The sequence below is a fragment of the Haliotis cracherodii genome, unplaced genomic scaffold, assembly GCF_022045235.1.
Source record: "Haliotis cracherodii isolate W230 unplaced genomic scaffold, xgHalCrac1.p SCAF_4, whole genome shotgun sequence".
NCBI lineage: Eukaryota > Metazoa > Mollusca > Gastropoda > Lepetellida > Haliotidae > Haliotis > Haliotis cracherodii.
The window spans coordinates 70,631,429-70,651,788 of NW_027266297.1; the positions used below are offsets into that span (position 1 = coordinate 70,631,429).

The 20,360-nt window shown below is 42.5% G+C and overlaps 1 protein-coding gene across 1 annotated transcript in view; it reads right to left on the bottom strand.

Moving 5' to 3' along the window:
• The window catches only part of LOC139479787 (uncharacterized), a 100,572-nt gene extending 81,055 nt beyond the window's left edge, over window positions 1–19,517 (bottom strand). The window contains exons 1-12 of the mRNA XM_071262658.1: window positions 19,298–19,517; window positions 15,246–15,272; window positions 14,676–14,735; window positions 12,475–12,635; window positions 8,540–8,714; window positions 6,899–7,018; window positions 4,444–4,522; window positions 4,261–4,294; window positions 3,909–4,047; window positions 2,930–2,947; window positions 1,409–1,499; window positions 962–1,111 (exon numbers count right to left, since the gene is read on the bottom strand). Of these exons, the coding sequence (XP_071118759.1) occupies window positions 962–1,111; window positions 1,409–1,499; window positions 2,930–2,947; window positions 3,909–4,047; window positions 4,261–4,294; window positions 4,444–4,522; window positions 6,899–7,018; window positions 8,540–8,714; window positions 12,475–12,635; window positions 14,676–14,735; window positions 15,246–15,272; window positions 19,298–19,324 (1,081 nt within the window). The 5' untranslated portion in view covers window positions 19,325–19,517. The remainder of the gene's footprint in view (window positions 1–961; window positions 1,112–1,408; window positions 1,500–2,929; window positions 2,948–3,908; window positions 4,048–4,260; window positions 4,295–4,443; window positions 4,523–6,898; window positions 7,019–8,539; window positions 8,715–12,474; window positions 12,636–14,675; window positions 14,736–15,245; window positions 15,273–19,297) is intronic.
• Window positions 19,518–20,360: the final 843 nt, after the last annotated feature.

Below are 20,360 nucleotides of genomic sequence, written 5' to 3' on the forward strand. Positions count from 1 at the left end.
TCGAGCAATATCACGACGGGAGACACAAGAAATGGGCTTCACACATTGTACCCATGTCGGGAATCGAACCCGGGCCTTCGGCGTGACGAGCGAACGCTTTAACCACTAGGCTATCCGACCGCCTCCAAGTGACTTTGAATGACATAAAACAGATTCTTCCATACAAGTACACAACTAAATTTATAAAAAAGACGATCCGCTGTAGCTATTCCTGTATGTTGTCACATAACGTATTGCTGCTGTCAACATTACCTCTAATAAGCATGAAAGACCCTGGCCCCAGTGTCAAAATGTGTCAGCGTCATATCGCCCTTGGCCTGTTTTTTTACACTGTGTGTGTGTGTGAACTCCATAACAATATTCTGCATACTTCTTTATACACAATGAGGGACTTGAGAATGCGTGAGATTGACAGTATGGTTGTCCTCAATCTAATTAACAAGAACGGGCTTCACACATTGCACGCTTAGTTAACCTACGGGTGAGTCCATACCCGTCTTATTATGAAGGCGGAATGTTTGTCACGGGACAGGCTCTCATGGGAGACGCATGTCCATATTGTGCTGAACCTTCAGACAGTTATCAACCTGCTGTAGTTCCAGCCCTAACCTCGGGCATTGTGTCAGGAGTTAACGTCGCGTCAGCAAAGTCCAAGCTTGATAAATGTACCAAGCAAACCAGTGATCGTAAACCTGAGGAACGATGACATTTATTTGTAGTTGGTGCTGGAAGCCTATTCGCACTGGGACCTCTCGAGGGGATCTCGGCCTGAGGGTTAGGGATAGGGTTAGGGTTAGGGTTGCTGTGACCGTAAACTTGAGCAACGATGACATCCGTCACAACCATTTAGTGGTAGTGGGTGCTGGAAACCTGCTCACACTCGGACCTCTCGAGGGGATCTCGGTCTGATTACAACACCACTATTGTCTGTAAGAAATGTTGAGCATAAGAGACTATGTACCTTCTGTGTTCCTGACAATGTCCTTGCTGCCCATCTCACGCCGATATTCTGTGCTGATCCTGCCGATTACTCCGTCGAAGATGAGGACGTTGTCCACATCGGTGTAGCAGTCCAAGTACATTTTACGCCCACACGACGTGGACGTCATACCTACGACATAGGAGAAATGAAAACACAACAGAGGAGGCTGTGTAGATGACACACCGTGGTCAGCAATATGTTATGTCCATTACAGTTCCAGAACTTAACATTTGAAACGGATTTGAAATGTCACCATACAGTTTCAGATAGTTCCACTGAAGAACCTATCATGCTAACACATACATGCAGACCCCCCCCCCACCGTAGAGACCCTTCATCAAGGTATTCACCATGAACATCGAAAACAATTATGTTAAAACTTTTATGCAGACGCCACTCATACAGACCCTCCTTCGAGGCACTCACCATGATCAGCAATAATCATTATGTTGACACATTCATGCAGACCCCTCTCATACAGACCCTCCATCAGCCGTCTCAAAAGTTCGTCCATCTCCTGTAACAACCAAGCCTTGTGACTGACAAACTGAAGGAACACGTGCCATTGTAGTGAGAAGACAATAGTGAAACACAGCGATGCATCCTAGGAGTTCCACTAGATGTGTGAATGCACACTTAGGACCACACTATATGTGAGGATGCACATTTGACCAAAAACTAGATCTTAGGATGCATATTGTTGTTCTTACTATATGTTAGAATGCATACTAGAGGTCAAACAAGATTTATTTTGGATGGATACAAGTTTGTGATCCCACTAGATATGTGGATGCATACTTGTATATATGTTTATTCGTGTATGGGAGGCCATAGGCCCGTGTACATTTCAGTTATATAGTAAGACACAATTGAGGCAATTTACATTGAAAAAAATACTAAGGGTACAATATTAGGTCTTTGTACGTAATGATAGAGCTTCCTTCACATACTTAGCTACATTTCTAAGTATACAGTCATTTTGGCTATTTAAGAGATTGCTAAAAGTATTAATACATGGATTGTTATAGAATCTTACAGGAATATACTTTTGTCTTATGCGTAAAATGGGCAGACAAACAAAATGTGGACTTCGTCCTCAATACAACTAGTGTTACATAGCCGACAAAAGCGTTTTGAATAAACAATATCCTCTCTTCTGCCCAGATTACTCCGTATGAGCAATTCACTTAACCTCAACAGGCACAGCACACGTCTATGGTCTCTATTTCTGAAAGCTGTAACATAATATTCCATGTCCAATAATATCTTGAATAATACCTTAATTTACAAGACTCATAAATTTTCATCTGTATACTCTGTTTGTTACAATCCAACTAACACTGTCTAAACAACTGCAAGAAACAAATAACATCACCAATATTCTGTTCGTGCCACACATAACCAAATCTATAAATGTCGAGTAAATCTTTAACATTGTCCAGTTAATTCTACCACATTCATCCAGCTTCTTCATTAACAAATAACACTGTCGGGGATATCTTTCATCATTCATTCTAATCAGTTTACACCAGTATTTAACACACTTCATATGATAATCCACATGCAAACCATACTAGGTATCACTCTAGATGTATGGATACACATACCATTGACCAATAAGTGGATGCATACTAGGTATCACACTAGATGTGTGGATACACATACCATTGACCAATAAGTGGATGCATACTAGGTATCACACTAGATGTGTGGATACACATACCATTGACCAATAAGTGGATGCATACTAGGTATCACACTAGATGTGTGGATACACATACCATTGACCAATAAGTGGATGCATACTAGGTATCACACTAGATGTGTGGATACACATACCATTGACCAATAAGTGGATGCATACTAGGTATCACACTAGATGTGTGGATACATATACTATTGACCAATACGTGGATGCATACTAGCAATGTGCAGGACTGAACCTACCTTCAGCTTGGACGTCATCTGCAACATGAAAGAAACGTGGACCATTAAGAATCAGTCAACACTCAGTCAACAACTTCACAGGCAAAATAACTGTTCATTCCGTTACATCTTTAATACTGTCTATTTTTCACAGTAGGTATAATGGGCCTACAGTAATATACCATGAACCAGTAGGTACAATGGGCCTTCCAGTAATATATCATGATCCAGTAGGTAGAACTGGCCTCACAGTAATATACCATGGGCCGGAAGGTATAATGGGCCTTACAGTAATATAACATGATCCAATAGGTATAATGGGCCTTACAGTAGTATTCCATGATCCAGTAGGTATAATTGGCCTTACAGGAGTATACCATGGGCCAGTAGGTATAATGGGCCTTACAGTAGTATGCCATGATCCAGTAGGTATAATGGGCCTTACAGGAGTATACCATGATCCAGTAGGTATAATTTGCCTTACAGGATTATACTATGATCCAGTAGGTATAATGGGCCTTACAGTAGTATACCATGATCCAGTAGGTATAATGGGCCTTACAAGAGTATACCATGATCCAGTAGGCATAATGGGCCTTACAGTAATATATCATGGGCCAAGAGGTATAATGGGCCTCACAGTAGTATACCATGATCCTGTAGGTATATTGGGCCTTACAGTAATATATCATGGGCCAGTAGGTATAATGGGCCTCACAGTAGTATACCATGATCCAGTAGGTATATTGGACCTTACAGTAATATATCATGGGCCAGTAGGTATAATGGGCCTCACAGTAGAATACCATGATCCAGTAAGTATAGTGGGCCTCAGGGGAGTATATAGGCAGAGAGGGCCTTTGTCCAGGTAGATGTATCACAGTGTTTGTGAATCTTATACGTAACATATTTCTTCTTTAAATGTAACTATTTACTTTTGCTAGATTGCTGATAATATGTCAGTCATGCAAATCAAGAAGTGGGAGAGCCACACACTCACCTCGGTGCTGTTAGGCCCATGTTTATGCCCTGTCTTGTCCGGATCATCGATGTAGACAGTGAGGAAGTCTGGTCGCTCCCCCTCCGGCAGCGTGAGCCATCCTAGGGCTGTGTCAATACGCTTCGCGTTCGGGATAGTGCTGGAACACGAGCGATGGTTCACCAGGAGTCTTATTGGCATTCACGGAGACAGAGCCTCAGGGGAACAACATCCTTCCATCTTGCTTAATAAACGCATATTATAGAGAACCTACTTACAAAAAAACCGATCCGAGCTTCTGTTTCACAACTTAAACAATTTTAAATCAGTTATAGCAATCGAATTGAAGAGTAAAAAAATGTGATGTACATACGGATCAAATAGTTGCTGAATATCTGGAACAATTCCTGTAAAGAAAATACAGCATCGTCAAAAGAGATCAAAATTTAAGTCAGTGTTAAAGCTAAACAAGACTGTTTACCCCACTCTGTACATCAGCGTCCCGAGAATGGTTCTTCCCTCATCGACAGTAACGTCACAAGATATCAGAACTGACCTGAGATGTTTATGGCCGACGCCATGGGCCAGATGAAAGTGGCAGAACGCTTTCCTTGTTTCTTTGCCGTCACCCAGATCTAGAAGTAGAAAACTATTCTATTTCATTTGTACTCAATGAGCTCGAGTACTAATTAGGGACATAAACGACCAACGTCATTAAGTGTTCATGTGATCCCTGGTGGTTGGACATTTCCCTTCATCCCGGAGCAAAAAAGACCGACATGTGAAGCCGAGTACAGGTGTCCTTCAGTACACAAGATAAATTATCACATGACTGGAGTTCTTATATCAATAGGCTTGTGGCTAGGCGTTTATTGTCCCTAGGTCATTGTTAATTGATAATATTTTCAGTGAAAACCATCATGATGTTAATGTGTGTTGAGTGTTACCACTGGAGACTGATGAAGTGATGTTCGTGTTACCATTGGAGACTGATGAAGTGATGTTTCTGTTACCACTGGTAACTGATGAAATGATGTTTGTGTTACCACTGGAGACTGATGAAGGGATGTTTGTGTTACCACTGGAGACTGATGAAGAGATGTTAGTGTTACCACTGGAGACTGATGAAGAGATGTTCGTGTTACCACTGGTAACTGATGAAGTGATGTTTGTGTTACCACTGGTAAGTGATGAAGTGATGTCCGTGTTACCACTGGTAACTGATGAAGTGATGGTAGTGTTACCACTGGTAACTGATGAAGAGATGTTAGTGTTACCACTGGTAAGTGATGAAGTGATGTTCGTGTTACCACTGGAGACTGATGAAGTGATGGTAGTGTTACCACTGGTAACTGATGAAGTGATGTTAGTGTTACCACTGGTAACTGATGAAGTGATGTTTGTGTTACCACTGGTAAGTGATGAAGTGATGTTCGTGTTACCACTGGTAACTGATGAAGTGATGTTCGTGTTACCATTGGAGACTGATGAAGTGATGTTAGTGTTACCACTGGTAAGTGATGAAGTGATGGTAGTGTTACCACTGGTAACTGATGAAGAGATGTTAGTGTTACCACTGGTAAGTGATGAAGTGATGTTCGTGTTACCACTGGTAACTGATGAAGTGACGTGTGTGTTACCACTGGTAACTGATGAACTGATGTTCGTGTTATCACTGGTAACTGATGAAGTGATGTTAGTGTTACCACTGGTAACTGATGAAGTGATGTTAGTGTTACCACTGGAGACTGATGAAGTGATGGTAGTGTTACCACTGGTAACTGATGAACTGATGTTCGTGTTACCACTGGAGACTGATGAAGTGATGTTAGTGTTACCACAGGTAACTGATGAAATGATGTTTCCGTTACCACTGGAGACTGATGAAGTGATGTTCGTGTTACCACTGGTAACGGATGAAGTGATGTTCGTGTTACCACTGGTAACTGATAAAGTGATGTTTGTGTTACCACTGGAGACTGATGAAGAGATGTTTTTGTTACCACTGGTAAGTGATGAAGTGATGTTCGTGTTACCACTGGAGACTGAGGAAGTGATGTTTGTGTTACCATTGGAGACTGATGAAGTGATGTTTGTGTTACCACTGGTAACTGATGAAGAGATGTTTGTGTTACCATTGGAGACTGATGAAGTGATGTTCGTGTTACCACTGAAGAGTGATGAAGTGATGTTTGTGTTACCACTGGTAACTGATGAAGTGATGTTGTCTGATAACTCATGAAGTGATGTAGTGTGACCACTGGTAAGTGATGAAGTGATGTTTGTGTTACCTCTGGTAACTGATGAAGTGATGTTAGTTTTACCACTGAAGACTGATGAAGTGATGTTTGTGTTACCACTGGTAACTGATGAAGTGATGTTAGTGTTACCACTGGTAACTGATGAAATGATGTTAGTGTTACCACTGGTAACTGATGAAGTGATGTTAGTGTTACCACTGGTAACTGATGAAGTGATGGTAGTGTTACCTCTGGTAACTGATGAAGTGATGTTAGTGTTACCACTGGTAACTGATGACGTGTTGCGAGAGTTACCACAGGTAACTGATGACGTGTTGCGAGAGTTACCACAGGTAACTGATGACGTGTTGCGAGAGTTACCACAGGTAACTGATGATGTGTTGCGAGTTACCACAGGTAACTGATGACGTGTTGCGAGAGTTACCACAGGTAACTGATGACGTGTTGTGAGAGTAACCACAGGTAACTGATGACGTGTTGCGACAGTTACCACAGGTAACTGATGACGTGTTGCGAGAGTTACCACTAGTAACTGATGACGTGTTGCGAGTTACTACAGGTAATTGATGACGTGTTGCGAGTTACCACAGGTAACTGATGATGTGTTGTGAGAGTACCACTGGTAATTGATGACGTGTTGCGAGAGTTAACACAGGTAACTGATGACGTGTTGCGAGAGTTACCACAGGTAACTGATGACGTGTTGCGAGAGTTTCCACTGATGGTGTGGTGTGTCAGGATGACACTCACTGGCTCTCCGCCCCACCAAGCTGGCTTGTCTTTACTCTTTGTCTTTATCTTGAATTCGTCACCGATGTCACCGTCGTAGATGTTGTTGTCGACAATGCCGTGAGATTCAGGATACAAACCCTGCAACATGTGGAGTTATCAGGTACACATTCATCACACAAAAGAACAGCATTTCCCAACTTTATTCATTCCAGAAAATATAAGTGTTATCCGAGGCCCTTTTGACAAACGTTTCAAATATACGTGTCATTTTGCGGACCTGGTTTGAAAGAGTTTTCAAGTAACTATGAACCTGTATTAGAGAGGTGTTCGTTTTCATCCAGTATTTTTCAAATTCATGGTAGAATTAGGAGATAAACATAATGTGAACTAGTTTACCTGTAGATTTAACCGCGCAAAACGCTTTGGTGCAAGCAAATACATTGAGGGAAGCGGCATGGGTAAGGTCCAGTGTTTTGAGTGGGTTGTCGATGTGAATCACGGATTCACCGACAACAGCCTTTAAACAAAATATGGCGCTGTATATGCTCAGGCAGTTTCTTTACACCGTAATACCTCAGTCGAACATATGATAGGCATTGAAAGCATACAAGCACGGTACTTGGAAACTTGCATTTTGTAACCTATAATTGTAGAGTTTATTAATGACTGAAAAGAGTACTATTCAATATTAAGTACCGCAATGATGCGACCGTCAAACCAGCTTTTTCAATCAGTGGGGTTTATCGTGATCTTATAGACTCTGATCGACCAATCAGAATCGAGGAATTTCCAAATTCATGGTAGAATATGAATTCTACCATGAATTTGGAAATTACTCTACATTTAAAACACGGTATGTTTATCTCCTAATTTAATAAGTATTCAATTGAGTACTATAACAAGCCTATAGGTTGTATTCTACCACTTTTCTTGAGATATTTCAAAATACAATCAGCATTTTGTTCTATTTCGGACAGTTGTAACATAACGAAATCTAAATCTAACATACATGTTGTAGTTATCCCGGGAACGTGCATGCGTTGGTTCTAAGGAATGCGCGCCCTCAGCGTAATAACAACCTGCACCTCAGGAAAGGAATCTCACAAACGTTGTATCAAGCTATTCCTCCAGATCACAATTACCATCAAACACTTTCCTGATCATTCACTTACACACTGAGATCATGTACAGTAACTATTCAAATACACATCCTTGATATCTGAAATGATACATAACTCTGCTAGGGCACGTGAACATAGAAACTTTACAACGCCCCAAGTCATCTCTTATGGTGAATCAGAACAAGTGAGATCGTTGCATTTTCTATGTATCTGCGTTTGTTTCAGTGATGTAAAATTCGGCATTTGGTTGAGTCACTGGCGATGTTTAATAACATCCCTGAAACGTGTCATCGTATAAACGACCCGAGAGGCAAAGAAGTAGAAGTTCATACTCGACAAATGCTAAACTACATGCAGCTCTTTTGTCTAAAACCAAACCTTAAACCATGGACAGAGGGACTTTCGTTGGACATACATATGGTTCTCTGGAAGTGTGCAACTCTCTGTTGTTATTATCTATACTGAGTAAATCTAATTACAACCGAATTCATATGTATAACATATATTGACATGGAACACACAATGACGTAATCATTACCGTGACGATAGTCTGGTCATTGGGAAAGGTAAGACTCGGGTACACGGGCCTCATACCCGGGGTGTGCACTCCACACTCTATCAGGTGCTGGATGGTTGGTGTCACGTCACGGTCTATGTAGTCAGCACGGAAGCCGTCCAGCGCTAACACAAGCAGCGGAGAGCTGGACTTGTCGCTGGGGAAACAGAATCAGAACCACCTAACGATACCGGAAACACCGGGGAAACAGGGGTGGGTAGATACACTAGTCACTGGGGAAACAGGAGTGGGTAGATACACTAGTCACTGGGGAAACAGGAGTGGGTAGATACTCTTGTCACTGGGGAAACAGGAGTGGGTAGATACACTTGTCACTGGAGAAACATGAGTGGGTAGATACACTTGCCACTGGGGAAACATGAGTGGGTAGATACACTTGTCACTGGGGAAACAGGAGTGGGTAGATACACTAGTCACTGGGGGAACAGGCGTGGGTAGATACACTTGTCAACTCTGGAAGAAGAAGGATTGGGTAGATGTCACTGGGGAAACAGAATGCGAGGTGAGGTGAAATGGGGTTTCACGTCGCGTCCAAGATTATTACACTTATATTGCGACGTGCATGTACGTGTGGCCTCTTGCACTAGTCCGGACTAATACCGATTCTATAGTGCAAGCCCAGTGGGATAACATGCCCACGTTAAACATAAATACCCCAATCATACTGACAAACCGACCAATCCTTGACTTACACCCTTAATGCCTAGCGCCAGGCAGGGTTAAAAGTACCATCTTTTAACGTATGTTGGTATGACGCGGCCGGGAGTCGAACCCCGGGCCTTCCGCTCTCCGAGCGGACGCTCCTAGACCACGGAGTCAGTCGGACACAGAAGGAGTGAGTAGAGAGACATGTTACTGGGAACATAGAAGGAATGAGTAGAGAGACACGTGCCTGAGAACACAGAAGGAGTGAGTAGTGAGACATATTCCTGGGAACATAGAAGGAATGAGTAGAGAGACATGTTCCTGGGAACACAGAAGGAGTGAGTAGAGAGACATGTTCCTGGGAACACAGAAGGAATGAGTAGAGAGACATATTCCTGGGGACACAGAAGGAATGAGTAGAGAGACATGTTCCTGCGGACACAGAAGGAATGAGTAGAGAGACATGTTCCTGGGAACACAGAAGGAGTGAGTAGAGAGACATGTTCCTGGGAACACAGAAGGAATGAGTAGAGAGACATATTCCCTGGAAAACAGAAGGAATGAGTAGAGAGACATGTTCTTCGGGACACAGAAGGAATGAGTAGAGAGACACGTGCCTGAGAACACAAAAGGAGTGAGTAGTGAGACATATTCCTGGAAACACAGAAGGAATGAGTAGAGAGACATGTTCCTGGGGACACAGAAGGAATGAGTAGTGAGACATGTTGCTGGAAACACAGAAGGAATGAGTAGAGAGACATGTTCCTGGGGACACAGAAGGAATGAGTAGAGAGACATGTTCCTGGGGACACAGAAGGAATGAGTAGAGAGACATGTTCCTGGGGACACAGAAGGAATGAGTAGAGAGACATGTTCCTGGGGACACAGAAGGAATGAGTAGAGAGACATGTTCCTGGGGACACAGAAGGAATGAGTAGAGAGACATGTTCCTGGGGACACAGAAGGAATGAGTAGAGAGACATGTTCCTGGGGACACAGAAGGAATGAGTAGAGAGACATATTTCTGGGAACACAGAAGGAATGAGTAGAGAGACATGTTCCTGGGGACACAGAAGGAATGAGTAGAGAGCCATGTTCCTGGGGACACAGAAGGAGTGAGTAGAGAGACATGTTCCTGGGGACACAGAAGGAGTGAGTAGAGAGACATGTTCCTGGGGACACAGAAGGAATGAGTAGAGAGACATGTTCCTGGGGACACAGAATGAATGAATAGTGAGACATGTTACTAGGAACACAGAAGGAATGAGTAGAGAGACATGTTCCTGGGGACACAGAAGGAATGAGTAGAGAGCCATGTTCCTGGGGACACAGAAGGAATGAGTAGAGAGACATGTTCCTGGGGACACAGAAGGAATGAGTAGAGAGACATGTTCCTGGGGACACAGAAGGAATGAGTAGAGAGACATATTCCTGGGAACACAGAAGGAATGAGTAGAGAGACATGTTCCTGGGGACACAGAAGGAATGAGTAGAGAGACATGTTCCTGGGGACACAGAAGGAATGAGTAGAGAGACATGTTCCTGGGGACACAGAATGAATGAGTAGTGAGACATGTTACTAGGAACACAGAAGGAATGAGTAGAGAGACATGTTCCTGGGGACACAGAAGGAATGAGTAGAGAGCCATGTTCCTGGGGACACAGAAGGAGTGAGTAGAGAGACATGTTCCTGGGGACACAGAAGGAGTGAGTAGAGAGATATGTTCCTGGGGACACAGAAGGAATGAGTAGAGAGACATGTTCCTGGGGACACAGAAGGAATGAGTAGAGAGACATGTTACTGGGGACACAGAAGGAATGAGTAGAGAGACATGTTCCTGGGGACACAGAAGGAGTGAGTAGAGAGACATGTTCCTGGGGACACAGAAGGAATGAGTAGAGAGACATGTTCCTGGGGACACAGAAGGAATGAGTAGAGAGACATATTCCTGGAAACACAGAAGGAATGAGTAGAGAGACATGTTCCTGGGGACACAGAAGGAATGAGTAGAGAGACATGTTCATGGGGACACAAAAGGAGTGAGTAGTGAGACATGTTCCTGAGAACACAGAAGGAGTGAGTAGTGAGACATATTCCTGGAAACACAGAAGGAATGAGTAGAGAGACATGTTCCTGGGGACACAGAAGGAATGAGTAGAGAGACACGTGCCTGAGAACACAGAAGGAGTGAGTAGTGAGACATGTTCCTGAGAACACAGAAGGAATGAGTAGAGAGACATGTTCCTGGGGACACAGAAGGAATGAGTAGAGAGACATGTTCCTGGGGACACAGAAGGAATGAGTAGAGAGACATGTTCCTGGGGACACAGAAGGAGTGAGTAGAGAGACATGTTCCTGGGGACACAGAAGGAATGAGTAGAGAGACATGTTCCTGGGGACACAGAAGGAATGAGTAGAGAGACATGTTCCTGGGGACACAGAAGGAATGAGTAGAGAGACACGTGCCTGAAAACACAGAAGGAGTGAGTAGAGAGACATGTTACTAGGAACACAGAAGGAATGAATAGAGAGACATGTTCCTGGGGACACAGAAGGAATGAGTAGAGAGACATGTTCCTGGGAACACAGAAGGAATGAGTAGAGAGACATGTTGCTGGGGACACAGAAGGAATGAGTAGAGAGACATGTTGCTGGGGACACAGAAGGAATGAGTAGAGAGACATGTTGCTGGGGACACAGAAGGAATGAGTAGAGAGACATGTTGCTGGGGACACAGAAGGAATGAGTAGAGAGACATGTTACTGGGGACACAGAAGGAATGAGTAGAGAGACACGTGCCTGAGAACACAGAAGGAGTGAGTAGTGAGACATATTCCTGGGAACACAGAAGGAATGAGTAGAGAGACATGTTCCTGGGGACACAGAAGGAATGAGTAGAGAGACATGTTCCTGGGGACACAGAAGGAGTGAGCAGAGAGACATATTCCTGGGAACACAGAAGGAATGAGTAGAGAGACATGTTCCTGGGGACACAGAAGGAATGAGTAGAGAGACATGTTCCTGGGGACACAGAAGGAGTGAGCAGAGAGACATGTTCCTGGGGACACAGAAGCAGAACAGTACATCAGAACTAAAATGATGTCTTATTTGAGATACATTTAGAATTTGGAGCACAAAGGAAGGATAACATATATGGATAAACAATTGTAATATAGTAATTTCATATATCTTATATTAAAATGGTGCCATTTTTGAGCCCCGGATATTTACAATAAAATAATTCACTCACCGCCAAGGGCACTGTGACTGTTTGTTTCCGCCCAGACATGACTGAGACATCCAAGTCTGTTTCGCAGGCGGTTTGCTGGAAGCCATGTCTGGAGCACCGGGCTGAGGCCTCAGGCCGAACACCAGTCCAACGATACATCCCGTCACCACACACACACACAGCTGGGGGAAAACACGACATGCGTCATCATGGTGGCATGCAATGTGTGTATGTGTGTGTGAGTGGGAGGAAGGGGGGGGGGGGGGGGCATCACCAGGTGAATAGTCAAGAATAAATACAGATGTACAGAATGGGAAAAGGAAGCAAAATATAATTCATAATAACAATTAGAGGCCACCAGAGGGATGGACAGTTGTCCACGTGGTCGGTTACGTGGTGTGATCCTATTGACAATCGACCAGGGGGTGGAGTAGGTTATTTGGTCCTGACTACAATCGACCAGGGGGTGGGCAGGCGTTTTGGTCCTTACAACATCGACCATGGGGTGGGCAGGCGTTTTGGTCCTTACAACATCGACCATGGGATGGGCAGGCGTTTTGGTCCTTACAACATCGACCATGGGATGGGCAGGCGTTTTGGTCCTTACAACATCGACCATGGGGTGGGCAGGCGTTTTGGTCCTTACAACATCGACCATGGGATGGGCAGGCGTTTTGGTCCTTACAACATCGACCATGGGATGGGCAGGCGTTTTGGTCCTTACAACATCGACCATGGGATGGGCAGGCGTTTTGGTCCTTACAACATCGACCATGGGATGGGCAGGCGTTTTGGTCCTTACAACATCGACCATGGGGTGGGCAGGCGTTTTGGTCCTTACAACATCGACCATGGGATGGGCAGGCGTTTTGGTCCTTACAACATCGACCATGGGGTGGGCAGGCGTTTTGGTCCTGACTACAATCGACCATGGGATGGGCAGGCGTTTTGGTCCTTACAACATCGACCATGGGGTGGGCAGGCGTTTTGGTCCTGACTACAATCGACCATGGGGTGGGCAGGCGTTTTGGTCCTTACAACATCGACCATGGGGTGGGCAGGCGTTTTGGTCCTTACAACATCGACCATGGGATGGGTAGGCGTTTTGGTCCTGACAACATCGACCATGGGGTGGGCAGGCGTTTTGGTCCTTACAACATCGACCATGGGATGGGCAGGCGTTTTGGTCCTTACAACATCGACCATGGGGTGGGCAGGCGTTTTGGTCCTGACTACAATCGACCATGGGATGGGCAGGCGTTTTGGTCCTTACAACATCGACCATGGGGTGGGCAGGCGTTTTGGTCCTGACTACAATCGACCATGGGGTGGGCAGGCGTTTTGGTCCTTACAACATCGACCATGGGGTGGGCAGGCGTTTTGGTCCTTACAACATCGACCATGGGGTGGGCAGGCGTTTTGGTCCTGACTACAATCGACCATGGGGTGGGCAGGCGTTTTGGTCCTTACAAAATCGACCATGGGGTGGGCAGGCGTTTTGGTCCTTACAACATCGACCATGGGGTGGGCAGGCGTTTTGGTCCTTACAACATCGACCATGGGGTGGGCAGGCGTTTTGGTCCTTACAACATCGACCATGGGGTGGGCAGGCGTTTTGGTCCTGACTACAATCGATCATGGGGTGGGCAGGCGTTTTGGTCCTTACAACATCGACCATGGGGTGGGCAGGCGTTTTGGTCCTTACAACATCGACCATGGGGTGGGCAGGCGTTTTGGTCCTGACTACAATCGACCATGGGGTGGGCAGGCGTTTTGGTCCTTACAACATCGACCATGGGGTGGGCAGGCGTTTTGGTCCTGACTACAATCGACCATGGGGTGGGCAGGCGTTTTGGTCCTTACAACATCGACCATGGGATGGGCAGGCGTTTTGGTCCTTACAACATCGACCATGGGGTGGGCAGGCGTTTTGGTCCTGACTACAATCGACCATGGGGTGGGCAGGCGTTTTGGTCCTTACAACATCGACCATGGGGTGGGCAGGCGTTTTGGTCCTTACAACATCGACCATGGGGTGGGCAGGCGTTTTGGTCCTTACAACATCGACCATGGGATGGGCAGGTTGTTTGATCCTGTCAGGAAATAACCATGGGATGGGCAGTTTTATTCCAACAACGATCGATCACGGATCACGGAAGTCTTGCAACTCTCTAACATCCATGTGTTGCATAGAAACACAACAGTAAAAAAATATAAATTACCGTCACGAGTAAGATTTTCCTCTTTGCACTGCTCCTTGAATGCACCTCTCCCACCAGAAGCTGAAACAGTCCGGGGACTGTAGGTGATATCGGACATATACACACATGCTTTAAGCATTGGCCGGTGTCAGTAGTGACAAGGAAACTTTTAGAAACGCGCAACTGCACATGAATGTTCCAAGTGTATTGCGGGGGCTTGTGTTTGTGTGTTAGATTTAAAGACATGATGTGTAGTTCAGTGAGCTGATTGCATGTTCCACAGTTTCAAATGAAATGCAAGGAGGGACAAAAATCGTTGGTGTATTCAACGATTAAATCTGTATCGAGAGCCAAGGGTAAAAGCCTTATCTAAAATAAATATTATTTTAGGTTTAGTTTGTTTATTCTGTTTTTAAAGTGTGAACACGGTGTTTATATATTTGGTCTGCACCGGTGCAATTAAACAATATTTTCTAACACACGAAGGGCATTTCATGGACCGCCAACAGTTCAGTTAAAAAGTAATTTTGTAACATAAGAAGTGTATGTGATGGACCGACATCGGTGCAGTCGCTTGCATGGGTCACTTACCCCCGAGGAGCCCATCTGGGAGGAGTCCTGAAAAAACACCAGAATATTGATATAAAGGTTGGATCAGGCTCTCAACATATATTGCGTATACACTGTTACACGTTATGTCTACATAGATGTTATCACGCGAGTGTGTTTGGGGATGGTAAATATCCTGTATTAGGAATAAACATTGCATTTACCGAGCCTTGGCGAGCTAAATACATAATGTTTATTCCTAATACAGGATGTTCAGGTTCCCCAAATACATTCGCGTGATAACCTCTTTATCATATAATGTCATTCTTCAATTCTATGCTCGAAAATCTTTTTCCATCTCTCACAGTACGTAATCATTGCAGGTTTTCCCGGAATGTGCGCATTAGTATATATTACGAGATAGGGTAAGTGATGTGTCAGTCGGACAGTGGCAGTAGCCAATATAGTTCCAATTGAAACCTGTTTCTTATACAGTGGCGTAACTCTTATATGTAAAACAATACTTGCCTAAACAAATTGTTTACATGTCTTTCGTGGCAATCCACCGGGCTGTCCAATAGAGTACCTGCCCTTTATCAAAGGGAAGCTACTCTAACCCTAGTCTGTGAGACGTCACAGCCACAGTCAGGCATTGTTGACAGTCAGCCTGTCCTTTTATAACGTTACGAAGTCTATCAGATGTACACACAGCGACAAAACGAAACAAGGTAACAATTCAAACATATTTCGGCCAAATCCAACTTTTTTAATTTTTGGAAAAGGTTCCAAGCCACAGAGGTCTTCAAGAACAGAAATGGAAAGTGATCACGCTTGGCTAGTGCCCTCGCAAAATTGTTTCGCAATTCATATTGCCAAAACTTGAAAAAATGACTCAGCTACGTCACAGTTAGACACTGGTTTTCGGTATTTTAGACTATTCTTTTGATAATGATAGCAATTGCCCTAGTGGTTTCCCAAGATTCCTGATGGTTAATTCTGACTCGATCATCGAATGACAAGGGCAATACCAGGTTTCTCTATAAACACTGAAAGTAGTCTCTACTTGACCTTTGATATTTGCATCTCTATCGGCATATGACCACAACGGATATCATTTTTATCCGTTGGCTTTATCCTGTCGAGAAACTACCCATTATATGATAAAATGATATATACGATGTATACAGTGGTAAATACGGTGTATACAACGATCAATACGACATATAGTTGTACGACAATATATATATTGTGCATACAGTGATAAATACTATGTACACAGTGGTATATTAGATATATAGCGATATGTATTGTGTATAAAGTGATAAATAAGATGCATACAGTGATATTGATTGTGTATACATATACGGTGCTATGTATTGCGTAAACTGTGATATATATGATATATAGAAATATGTATTGTTCATACAGTCAAACATACAATATATACTGTGTTATGTATTGTGTATAAAGTGATATATATGTTAAATGCAGTGCTATGTAAAGCGTATTCAGTCATATATACGAGATATACATTGACAAGTAGTCTCTATACATTGATATTTACGATATGTAGAGGTATATATATATATATATATATATATATATATATATATATATATATATATATATATATATATTACGCATACAGTGATATATACGATATTCACAGTAATATATAATTTGTATACAGTTATATATACATTATATACAGTGTTTTGTATTGTGTATAAAGTCATATATACGGTTCTATGCATAGTGTATACAGTGATATATAAAATATACTGTGTTATGTATTGTGTATAAAGTGATATATATGTTAAATGCAGTGCTATGTAAAGCGTATTCAGTCATATATACGAGATATACATTGACAAGTAGTCTCTATACATTGATATTTACGATATGTAGAGGTATATATATATATATATATATATATATATATATATATATATATATATATATTACGCATACAGTGATATATACGATATTCACAGTAATATATAATTTGTATACAGTTATATATACATTATATACAGTGTTTTGTATTGTGTATAAAGTCATATATACGGTTCTATGCATAGTGTATACAGTGATATATAAAATATACTGTGTTATGTATTGTGTATAAAGTGATATATATGTTAAATGCAGTGCTATGTAAAGCGTATTCAGTCATATATACGAGATATACATTGACAAGTAGTCTCTATACATTGATATTTACGATATGTAGAGGTATATATATATATATATATATATATATATATATATATATATATATATATATATATATATATATATATATATATTACGCATACAGTGATATATACGATATTCACAGTAATATATAATTTGTATACAGTTATATATACATTATATACAGTGTTTTGTATTGTGTATAAAGTCATATATACGGTTCTATGCATAGTGTATACAGTGATATATAAAATATATAGCGGTATGTATTGTGTATAGATCTAGTCATATAATATACGCTATATAGTGATATGTATTGTGTATAAAGTGATAAAAATGATATATAAATTGCTGTGAAGTCTTTGATTGGCATTTAGAAGAACATGAATTCATGACACTTTTTTATGGACAGCAACTTTTGTAGCACTATAGCAAATATGCAGAAGAGTGGAGAGTGTGTGAGAAATCACAGGACGTACACACTGTAGCAGATATGTAGAACAGTTGAGAGTGTGTGAGACATCCCCGGACGTACACACTGTAGCAGATATATAGAACAGTAGAGAGTGTGTGAGACATCCCAGGACGTACTCACTGTAGCAGATATGTAGAATAGCAGAGGTTTTTTTTAGACATCCCAGGACGTACACGCTGTAGCAGAAATGAAGAACAGTAAAGAGTGTGTGAGACATCCCGGGACATACACACTGTAGCAGATATGTAGAAGAGTAGAGAGTGTGTGAGCACCCCGGGACATACACACTGTAGCAGATATGTAGAACAGTAGAGGGTGTGTGAGACATCCCAGGACGTACACACTGTAGCAGATATGTAGAACAGTAGAGAGTGTGTGAGCACCCCGGGACATACACACTGTAGCAGATATATGTAGAACAGTAGAGGGTGTGTGAGACATCCCAGGACGTACACACTGTAGCAGATATGTAGAACAGTAGAGAGTGTGTGAGCACCCCGGGACATACACACTGTAGCAGATATATGTAGAACAGTAGAGAGTGTGGGAGCACCCCAGGACATACACACTGTAGCAGATATATGTAGAACAGTAGAGAGTGTGGGAGCACCCCAGGACATACACACTGTAGCAGATATGTAGAACAGTAGAGAGATCTTACATCGCTAAGTGCATCAAATCACGCATGCACCTTGGTTTAAAATATGAAAAGATTTGGAAAATATCTGTTGACAACGGGTTGGCGGTGCACATGCTTTGCAAATCCTGCAGTCTACCGAAATCTGCACGACAGTTTACGAACAGGATTTCGATTTCGTTGCGCGATAACGATTGGACTATGCATAAACTCGTTAGTCCAGCCAAAATACAACTCCATGATACCAGCCTAGTTCGGCAAGGGTGGAAACTGGACTTTTATAGTCAGATAACTCTCTTGCCTCGGGAAGTTGAAGTTTTACGTATCATTAAGCTTTCTTATGGTCCATTTATATTGGTCACATAATGGCCGATAACTTAATTTGTCAATATTTCTGTCTCGGCTCTTAATTCTGCTGACCGTGGATGGACACATTTGATGGTTCCAGTGGATATATCATTAAGGCCCAGGTGCAGGAAAACGTCAAAAAAAAATTAGCACGTACCATATATATCAAATTACACTTTTATGTACACATGGCCGCATAGTCAGCCAAAACAGCATCATGAAGACGGAAGCGATGGATAAAACCGGATCTGGATATTATCCTAGCAAGTATAGATACAACCAACAACGCAATATTTAACTATGCGTTCTCCAGGTCAGCCAAAATGAGACCTAATGTCTCCGTGAATGTCTAAAAATAAGATCACGGATACGACACAGAAGGTGCACACGAACTGGTGACGGCAGGTGTTACGACAGGCAGTGCTGTGAATCACTTACCATAAAGTCAAATGTTTGTCGCGACATTTGGGTGCGTCTCAAACACCAGGCAGGGCCACACGTACTAGGTCACCTGCTTCAGCCGTTACTTGCGAGCGGATGAGACGCTGGACAGTGTAGGTGAACGCTCAGGTAAACACTCTTGAACGACAGAGGAGTTCACTGATGTAGTAACCGCCTCACCTCTCTAGTGTAACACGAGTTGGAGACATTAACCCCCTCACAGTCCCACCGTATGAGCGTGCAGCAACTAAAATAAAACGTCGTCATGAGTTGAATATATATGTAAATACAGTCTACCTTTCACCGATTCAAACAATGCGCATGCGTCAGATCTGAAAACATGGACTGATGTTAAGAATGTTGGTTTAATATATTTTAGATTTGTATGTTTAAGTATCAATAACATCATTTGTATACTTGCGGGCCTTGTTTGAACGAAACGCGACCGTAGATAGTTGTTTACATATCATACGTCAGACTACCTTTACATACAGGTAAATATATCATGTGGCAGGTGGACAGTCGGTCCCCGGCACTGAGGTGAAGAGGATTCAACTTAACACCCTCGGACACTGTGCGGTGTTCAGACATGTCACTTTCACAGAATGTGGAACAACAGTTGTCTCTTTTGTAGGTCTTAGTGTGGAGAGAATAGACGCACTTCCTTAGATACTAACACGTGACACGGTCCACGCGGAGAGCCTGGGCCCATCGATCTGGATACACTCATCCTTCTTCATCATGTACAAAGTGTTGGAAGTTGGAAATTATCTGATTCAATCTGTTCCTGTCTAGTTTAATACACATAAACATGTCATAAATGTGTTTCTGTCTATATTAATACACATAAAAATGTCATAAATATGTTTCTGTCTATATTAATACATCTCAAATGTCTTAAATGTGTTCCTTTCTATATTAATACATCTCAAATATCATAAATGTGTGTCTGTCTATAATAATACATCTCAAATGTCTTAAATGTATTTCTGCCTCTATTAATACATATCAAATGTCTTAAATACGTTTCTGTCTCTATTAATACATCTCAAATGTCATA